A 9,988-nucleotide genomic window follows, 5' to 3' on the forward strand; every position below is an offset into this window, starting at 1 on the left:
TAAAAAGGACAAATAAGTTTTTCAATTAAGTGAAAGTCCTTTTAAGTTTTAAAAATTAGGTAAAAGAGACAATTTTTTTCCAGTTATTTTAAATATTTTTCGCTCTAATAACTTTACATAATTATTGAACAACTTTGTCAATTATTGATATAACTAATATAATTATCGAACAATTATCCCACTTGTTTAAGCACTTTATTTTTCTAACTTAATAATATTATGGGCCCTTTTATTAAATTAAAGCACTTTATTTTTCTAACTTAATAATATTATGGGCCCTTTTATTAAATTAAAGACTAGGAGGTCTTTCAACTCATTTTTCTGGAAGCAAACACACCCAAATAACAACATTCGTGTAATGATCCGGTCACTTCTATTCTCCGACGAGAAGAAAACCCAAAGGGCTAAAGGGATTTTGCAGTGTAATTTTCTCCGGCGAATTTCCCAGCAATCAACTTAGCCGTTAACTTAGAAGGAAAAAGGAACTGTTTCTTCTGCAATCAACAATATGCCAATTAAATGGTAATGATGTTGAATTTCAATAAAAAAACGTAACATTATTAGTAGATTTTTGTGTGTAGTTGTATATATTTATGTGTACAAATTGTATGTTGCTAGGGTTTTGCACTGGCAGCCGAACGCAGGCGTAACAGCTAACACTCAAATATTGACGGAAGTATCTCAATGTGTTGAGAGTATGAATGGTGTTAAGCAAGGAAGGTGGAAAGCTACTCTTAGTTTCTATAAACCAATGCTCAGAGGTATTCCGTTACTTGATAGTCTCTCCGTTTTAATTTGTTTGTCTTTCTTTTGATTTGACACCTAGTTTAACAAAGTATAAAAGTTGTTTGAATTTTGTGGTCTTAAATTAAAGATATATCAAATGTACTATAATGCCCTATAATCTTCTTGTCTTAAACATGCGATGTGGAAAGTTGAGGTTAAAAGAGTTGCTGTATAAAAAAGAAAGAGACCAGTCTTTTCAAAATGGACTAAAAAGGTAAGTTGGACAAACAACTTGAAATGGAGGAGTAAACCATATTTTTTTAACTACACTATTAAGGGATTCGTTGTAAAGATTGAACGTTGGGGGACGCTAATAGTTCATTTGTTTGGCTACCTGAATTTTCACCTTGTCGGTGTGGGTTCGATCTTCCACTTTATAATTCCCTCCCGCATTTCCCTTGCCCTTCAATTTTCCTTTTCTTAAAAAAAAAAAATTGGATTTTGGGAAGGTTTTCTCTTCTTTAAGGTAAATTATTTATAAGTGAAGTAGTAGTAGAATGATATGGGTCAAGAATAGAGCAAAATAGTTAAGTATAGCTGACCTCAACTTTGTTTAGTTAATTAATTGATTAGTCCTCTTTCATAAGGCAGCCTTTTGGAAGAGTAGTAAACTCATATAGGAGCCTGTGTAAGCAAAAGTTTACGCGTAAGGGGAAGTTAAAGAAGGAAGGTGGAAATATACTCTTTGTTTCTATAAATCCATGCTCCTAGGTATTCCAGTACTTAATAAACCATATTTCCGTACACACAGTATAAAGAGATTCATTATAAACATTGGATTTCATTATAAACATTGGATTTTAGGGAAGTGTTAGTAGCCCTCAGTTGGTCTCTTGAGCCAAGAGTCTATATGAAACAACCTCTCTACCTACAATAGAGGTAAGGTCTGCGTATACTCTACCCTCTCCAGGTACTGGATATGTTGTTGTTAGTAGCTCAGTTTATTGGCTACTTGAACTTTCACCTTGTTGGTAAGAGTTCGATTCCCCACATTGTAATTTCATCCCTGATTGCCCCTGCCACAAATCTTTTCTTTTAAAAAAAGATTGGACTTTGGGAAGGCTTTCGATTCTATAAGGTAAATTATTTATAATTGAGGTAGTATTGTAATGATTTTGGTCAAGAATAGAGAAAAATTGGTTGAGGAGGATTGGTATAGCTGACCCAAGTTTGTATAGTCTATTACTCCCTCAGCTTCAATTTGTTTGTCAGATTTTAACTTACATGGAGTTTAAGAAAGTTAAGAAGACTTTAGAATCTTGTGGTCTTAAACTAAAAAATATGTATGATGTACTAAAATTTCCTTTAATCATTGAGGTGTTAAAATTTTCATGTCAAAAAGTTGAAATTAAGGAGTTGCCAAAAAGGGAAAGAGGCATCCTTTTAAACGTATCAAAAGGGAAAGTAGGACAAACAAATTGAAAAAATGGGAGTAATTGATTTGTCCTATTCCGTAAGGCAGTCTTCTCGAAGAGTGGTAAACTCACAGAGGAGAGTGAGTAAGCAAAATTTTAAGAAGAAAAGATTGGAGGGGCCAACAGGATTTGATGATTTACAGGGTAAAATTGGAAAATGAAAGAGTAAGGGTGAGGATGTAGCTTTGTGGGATTATATTGGGTATGTTGTTATTGATTAATTGGTTGAATTAAATTTAATTTAGTAATTTTCATGATTCTGAGGTTCTGGTCGCTATGTATATGAGTAAACTGTTAAGTAGCCTACATTAACTATCTCGGTCATAGACCTTCACAACTTCCTATTGACATAGCCCTTCTAAAAGATTTGTGACAGTAAGTTTATTTATTTTGATAAAATTTAAATGGCTGAACTGAAATTGGGGTTTCTTCAATTACAGTTCTTGAACTTCTAGTTCTCGTTAATTAATTGAGTATAATAGAAGTGAACGAATCCACCGACTGATAGGTGAAATTTATCTTCTTAAGACAGTTTTATTAGAATTTGAGCTGCTCGGCTTCTTTAGTTGTCTGCTACAACGACACTTTTTAGATTTTATTAAGTACTTTAGGCTAGTATGATTTTCATAACCATTGAAATTGATGTGAAACACCCGTGCAATGTTGTCATCCGATCAGATCTTAAATGTTAATTTGGTGCAATGGCTTGTGATCTCAGATTTGAAATATGTTTATTATTTCATTTTGCATCCTTGTTTTGGAGATGTCATCACATTGATGTTAGTTTGAGCTGTGATTTGGGTGTTGGCATTCTTAGAACTGATACTCGGCTCATTGAGGAACTTTTTCGTGCATCTATTGCAAGTATCCAATTTTTTGCAGATTTCCATAGATTAATATGTTTTAGGTGAGATGGTACACCCACCCCCACACCAAAAAATAAAATGGTTTGTGAATCATAACTTTTAGTTCCATACTACCTTGGCCGACTAAGATCAGCATGCATCCCTCTCAGGGTTTATTGATTGATTATGTCGAGTCATTTCCACTGGCCAAAGAATTTTCTGTTTGCAGCAATTACAAAATGAATATAAATTAAATATTGCATATGATACTGAAGAATATGACGAAACAGTTCTTGCGATGTATTGATTACATACTGCATCATCACCGTGCAATGTATTTAACTCTTGTGTGCTATCTTTGCTTGGAAATATGGCGCTTTCCCCTTTCAGGGTCTCCGTTCCACCACGCTATTTCTTCTGTGCAATTGTGAGAGGTAACTTGTAGCTGAATATTTATTGGCAGTTGTATTTTCATAGGCTCTTGAATGATGAAGGGGATAGAGTTATTGTGTTAGGGGAGCTGGAGCACTCAGAGGAGTGTCGTGACTTTAGTTATTGTAGACGTTTTAAGACGGAGGAGGTCAGAGAGGCCGTTCGCAGGATGCAAAGAGGTAGGGCGACGGGGCCTGATGAGATTCTCGTGGATTTTTGAAAGTTTTCTGGCGAGGCTGGTTTAAGGTGGTTGACTGATTTGTTTAACGACATTTTTAAGTCGGCGAAAATGCCCGAGGCCTGGAGATGGAGTACTATGATCCCTCTTTATAAGAATAAGGGTGACATTCAGAGTTGCAGCAACTACAGGGGTATTAAGTTATTGAGTCACACTATAAAGATTTGGGAGAAAGTGGTCGAGTTGAGGTTGAAGAGAATAGTGTCTATTTCGGAGAACCAGTTTGGATTTATGCTCGGGCGCTCGATGACGAAGGCAATTCACCTGGTGCGGAGACTGGTAGAACAGTACAGGAAAAGAAAGAAGGACCTGCACATGGTGTTTATCGACTTGGAGGAGGCATACGACAAAGTCTCTAGGGAAGTTCTTTGGAGATGCTTGGAGGTAAGTGGGGTCCTGGTGGCGTATATCAGAGCAATCAAGGACACGTATGATGGAGCTAAGACCCAGGTAAGGACGGCGGGAGGCGATTCAGAACATTTCCCTGTCTTGGCAGGGTTGCATTAGGGATCTACTCTTAGCCTATTTTTGTTTGCTTTGGTGATGGATGTGCTGACGCGGCGTATCCAGGGAGAGGTGCCTTGGTGTATGCTGTTTGCAGATGATGTGGTTCTGATTGATGAGACTCGGGGGGGGGGGGGGGTGAATAATAAATTAAAGGTGTGGAGACAAACCCTTGAGCCTAAAGGGTTCAGGTTGAGTAGGAGCAAGACCGAATATTTGGAATGTAAGTTTAATGGCTTGAGGCAGGAGGACGAGGTGGAAGTGAGGTTGGATTCTCAGGTGGTGTGTAAGAGGGATAGCTTCAAGTATCTCGGGTCCATGATTCAGTGGAATGTTGAGATTGACGAGGATGTCTCTCACCGTATTGGGGCAGGATGGATGAAGTAGAAGCTCGCCTCGGGGGTGCTGTGTGATAAGAAAGTGCCGCCTAAGCTTAAAGGCAAATTCTACAGGGTGGCAGTCCGTCCGACCATATTGTATGGAGCGGAGTGTTGGCCAGTCATGAACTCTCACATTCAAAAATTGAAGGTGACGGAAATGCGGATGTTGCGTTGGATGTATGGGCTTACTAGGGGTGATAGAGTTCGGAATGAAATTATTCGGGAGAAGGTTGGAGTGGCTTCGGTGGAGGACAAGATGAGGGAAGTCCGTTTGAGATGGTTTGGACACATGATGAGAAGGGGCATGAATGCACTAGTTCGTAGGTGTGAGAGGCTTGCTTTGGATGGTTTTAGGCGGGGTAGGGGTAGGCCGAAGAAATACTGGAGAGAGGTGATTAGGCGGGACATGGAGCAGTTTCAGCTTATTGAGGACATGACCCTAGATAGGAAGATCTGGAGGACGCGTATTAGGGTAGAAGGCTAGTGCCAATTTGGGTCGGTATGGTAGGGCATTACTTGGTGGGTGTATTATTCTTGTTATGATACCTTGTTGCATGTTGTGTTACGATTGCTTACTATTCTTTGTTCACTATTCCCTATATGTGGCATATTTATTGCCTTGCCATCTTGTTCCAGGTCTTTTGTACGGATTTCATTACTATTCCTTATCTTGAGCCAGGGGTCTATCGGAAACAGCCTTGCTACTTCTCCGGAGGTAGTGGTATGGACTGCGTATATCTTACCCTCCCCAGACCTCACGATGTGGGAATACACTGGGTTTGTTCTTGTTGAATGTGCGCTGTTAGGATCAGCTTGTTCCTGTATATTGATTAAGCTTATTTCTGCTATCGCCAGTTTCATGTCTTACATGTTTTATGCAACATGAATTAGTTCCTCAAAATGTTAATAATATTTGATTTTTACCCTCACTAAGCAAACAATATGTTTAACTTCTTGAAAGTAGTCACTCTAAGGAGCTAATATTAGTTGCTACTTTCCTGATGTTGAATTGTAATATTTTTTGTTGTAGTTACTGTTCAGAAGTTTGGTCACACTTTCTATAGTATTTTTCCATGGTTCATTTTTGTTATTTCCTTTTCCAAACTGCTTTGAACGGTGTTTTTTGCCGAGCCGAGGATCTATTGGAAACAGCCTCTCTACCTTTCCCTGAAATCCCACTTTGTGGGATTTCACTTGGTAAGTTGTTGTTGCACGAGGATGTAAAGATTTACAGGGTAAAAGAAAAGTTAGGGCTTCCATTGAGCAGTCTAGTGAGGCTGAAAACAGTGTCCTTTGGCCTTTGGAAGAAGAATCCTGATCCTTCTAGGTTTTAATGGATGCACACAAATGGTGATGTATATGTTAGTAATAAATTTAAGCTATTCATTTATAGGTTAGTTTGGGTTGATAGTGGATATATTGTACAAATGTAAACCTGCTTCAACCTCTCATGTTCTAACTTACACATCGTTTCATTTTTGTGAGTACTCTTGCACCCATATATGAGATTTGATTTTGGAGTGATTTTTTTCCCTCTCAGTTGAACAAGCAAATGCGTTGGACTTTCCTCGAGATTTTTTAGGGATTTCACTTCAAGAACAGCCCAACAAGTATTACTTTGTAATAAGAGGGCAACGATTGATCGTAGAAGCAGAGTCATCTATTCAGGCGATAATGGAGAAGCTGCAGTCTTACAAAACGAGGGTTGCACTTAATTTTGAGGTTTGTATTACTGAGATCTACAAATTATTTTTTTTCCTGCACAAGGATGATTAACTTTTATAGAACCATCTACACTCTTGGCTTTGTAAATTTAAGTGTCTATGAGTGATATTATCTGCATTTGCTGTACTTCAATGGTTTGTGGAGATTGAAGATCTGCCCCACTTTAATATTAGTATTTCCCTTGTAAAATGTGATGACTGAAGAATTTCAAGATGATAACGGACTGCATCTTAGTTCCTCTGATCATAAATCAGTCATAAAATAAAGCTTCAATTCTTCTAGAATTGTGTCATCCAAGTGGCCATTAGCCAAATATGCTTTCTTAGACAAGACCTCATTCATTTGAACTGGTCAAGCTTCTTGCAATATCAAAAGCATCATATGTTATTGGTGAAGCTTGTATATTCTCTATGGCGATTCTTGGAAAATATTTTCCATACTCGCCACTGTTTGACTTGCTTTGGTTTGTGCTTCTGTATTCTTAAAAAGCACTTACTTCGGACTACTTCATAATACTCATTAAAATATTTTGACTTATATAGGGGTTTCAGTATCAACTTGGTGACTTCCAGCTGCGAGTGGGAAAAGTTGTTCCAATACACTCTGAGAACTTGAGGGGAATAGTTATGGAGGTATGAAATCCCTTTAGATATTTATTCTCGTTTGAATGTTTGTTGTGTGGTTAAGCCTTTTTCAGAACAGAGCTATGTAGGATTTCTGTGATCTATTATGTTTGTTTTTTATTCTGCATGGGGAAGAATTCATTTATTGAGCTTTACCTAGAAAAATTACTTACTACTTGTATCCTTGTCTTAATTCTAAAAGATGGTCACATAAACATATTTTTATTTGAGACCTCAATGGAGTGGCAGGAGGAACTTGATTTCTACTACTTCTTTTCACATCAAAAGAAGTAGAAATCGAACAAGCAAAGGTACAATGGAATGGATAAGGATCAAGTCAATAGTTGTTGGTGTCTGGGGACAACATGCTTTAGGTATGTGATGATGTGTGGGGACTATCTTGTCGTTCTGATCTATTAAAATTCTTGAAATGCTGATGGTAACAATGGTATCTTAGCAGTATGGCTGTTTGATGGATCTTAATAAATGCTGCCTAGTTCATAGTTCAGCTGCTTTTAGTTCCCACCCCGCCTCGCCACCAAATCTCCCCACCCACAAAGAAAAAGGGAAAACTAGTATGGAAAACTGATGTGTTTAGGAGTAGAACTTCATGTCACACTTCACTTTGCTGATTATTGATGAATTGACTGAGTATGCGTAAGTAGCGGAGTTTTTGACCAAGTATATCGGTATTGTTTATCACAACTTCCATTGCATCCTCATAATATTCCATTTAACAAAGAACATCCTTCAAGTTTCAAAAAATAAAAATTGACCAAAAACATCCTTCTGTCAACTTTTCCATCTTCTCCAATGGAATATTTTTCTCACGTTCTTTTATCTCTGTATTTTTTTCAAAAAATTTCCATGGCTCTTCAAAGGTTGAAAAAAGAGCTTTACATGGCCAGACAACATTAAACAATATTGAAAAATACCTTTTTTCTCCCAAAAAAAAAAATCTCTCTCACTCTTAACTCGTTGATCAACGACTTTTGGATGAATCTCCTTTAGTTCTTTAGTGACTCAATACCCCAACATAAAGACCCAATATAGGGAAGTTATTACTGTTTCCCAAATCTACCGGCACCACATATAATTTTAGCCAACTCCCGTATGAATATATGCTCACAACACCAAAGAGTAGAGTGGTAAAAGTTCAAGTTTCCTCATACATTTGAACTAAAATGAATCCTTATAGAAAAATAAAAGTCAAGGACTTTGAATTGGCAGAAAGCTTCTGCTTCACGACATCTTTCTCTGTGGCTGTGTAATATTTTCTCAATGGAAGCCTTTCAATGTATTGTTGTGGATGGCTCTCTCTGCTGGATGACTATGTGTGAATATATTCATAAGAGGAAGGGAGAGGGAGAAAAAGGACCGTCTTTTTTCTCGTAAAAGACTGTTTCTTTTTCGTGATTATGTCCAAGTGAAGGAGGTCTTTCTTAATTGATGGATGGTGTTTGGGAAGAAGTCAGTGTGACACTGTTAGAGAAGAAGATTTGAGTGTAGAATGTGATTTTGTGCTTGAGCCTGTGTTTAAACACGAAGAACTAAAGGAGACTCATCAAACTTAATGACAAAGGATGGAAAAAGAATTAAACTTATGGCAACTAAGTCTGTTGGAGAAGAAGGTGTTACGATGTTTTCTTCTTTTTTTCTTGGAAAAATGAACTGAACTTAAGAAAAAAAGAAACACCATTGGAGAAGATGGAAAAGCTGACAAAAGGATGTTTTTGGTCACCTTTTTGAAACTTAAAGGATGTTCTTGGTTTTAGTGGAATACCATGAGGATATGTGAAGGTTGTGGTAAAACAATAAGGGTGTATTTTGTCAAAAATTCGTAAATACTACATGGATTCAAAAGAGCCACACCGTCCACAACTTATTGCTATCTAATGAAAATTGTTTTAAGCATTTCATTTGCACTCAATAATTTTTCAACTGATGCATGTTGAGAGCAAATTAGTAGGATATCATCTGTATACTTGTGTTGGTTTGGCTTTTCCAGGTTAGTCTTATTTTTAGGTAAAATGAGGAGATGAGCAAAGAGAAGATAAGGTAGATGACAACCTTTACACAAATAAAAAAGTGGACGTTCTTTTCTTTTCCTATCCTCCCATTATCTTCAGCATAATCTTCTTTCTTCTGATCTTATTATTTGTTAATTTGGCTGTCTTACCTTTCCCGTGCTTTTCTTGCCTCTCAAGCTTGTTTCTTTTGTAGATGGAGTATCTTCCGATTTCCTCATGGGAGAAATCACACCAGATTATGGGTGAATTCTTTGACATATGGCAAGAAGCTCTTGGAAAAAGATCATTACCAGGTCATTTCGTGCACATTGAACCAAATTTTTCCGAGTTTGGCCTCTCTGATCAATACATTTCACAGCACACAGCTGTACAGTATGCTAGCATCATGGCTCAAATGATAGCAACAGCTCACTCAGCGCAAACAGGGAGAAATTAGATTTTACCAAAGTGTTCTGTTGACAATGTAAGATTTTTTTCCTTTAGCTCCAGAAGTCAGTTGCTACTACTACTACTACTGCCTTAAATAGAAAACTAACGTTCAAGATAGATCATAATAGTAAGAAGCTAATAGTGTTTCGTCGTTTCTTTTTTAACCTTGGCCACAAGCTGCATAGACGATAGATTATTGATATGAAGGAGATCGCTTTTTGTTAATTTTACCTTTTGTACTTTTTGTCCAGAAACAGATTGGGAATATGCACATAGAAAGTGATGTCGATATACAACTATCTTTTTTTTACTTTGCAGCTAAAACCAGAATCCCAATTGTAAGCAAGCTAAATTAGAGCCACTATGGTATTATATCAGTGTAACTTCTTTTCCTTTGGAGAGTAAAGCTTTCTTTCGCAAAGGAAATATGGCATATATGTTGATATTACTTGAGGAAATTAAAGCATTCCAGATCCTTCATTTAGGGAGGAATTTTGGTAGTGCAACTGGTCGGCTACTTTAAACTTTTATTTTGATGAGTTTGATTCATCACCTCGTAATCTCCCTTTCATGTCTCCACT

At 37.2% G+C, this 9,988-nt stretch overlaps 1 protein-coding gene across 1 annotated transcript; it reads left to right on the plus strand.

Annotated features, from left to right (window-relative positions):
- Nucleotides 1–298: 298 nt before the first annotated feature.
- LOC107868162 (mediator of RNA polymerase II transcription subunit 20a) lies at nt 299–9,724 on the plus strand. The gene is made up of 5 exons (XM_016714769.2): nt 299–522; nt 619–761; nt 6,141–6,322; nt 6,868–6,957; nt 9,172–9,724. The coding sequence occupies exons 1-5, from the start codon at nt 509–511 to the stop codon at nt 9,412–9,414; spliced, it is 672 nt and encodes a 223-aa protein (XP_016570255.1). The 5' UTR covers nt 299–508; the 3' UTR covers nt 9,415–9,724.
- The last annotated feature ends 264 nt before the right edge of the window (nt 9,725–9,988 follow it).

The sequence above is a fragment of the Capsicum annuum genome, chromosome 4, assembly GCF_002878395.1.
Source record: "Capsicum annuum cultivar UCD-10X-F1 chromosome 4, UCD10Xv1.1, whole genome shotgun sequence".
NCBI classification, from domain to species: domain Eukaryota; kingdom Viridiplantae; phylum Streptophyta; class Magnoliopsida; order Solanales; family Solanaceae; genus Capsicum; species Capsicum annuum.

Bases quoted from the DNA above. Each gene is read 5' to 3' on its own strand.
- LOC107868162 (XM_016714769.2), top strand. The intron at 762-6,140 runs GTATTCCGTTAC...TTTCCCTCTCAG, and splicing joins CTATAAACCAATGCTCAGAG to TTGAACAAGCAAATGCGTTG. The intron at 6,958-9,171 runs GTATGAAATCCC...TTTCTTTTGTAG, and splicing joins TGAGGGGAATAGTTATGGAG to ATGGAGTATCTTCCGATTTC.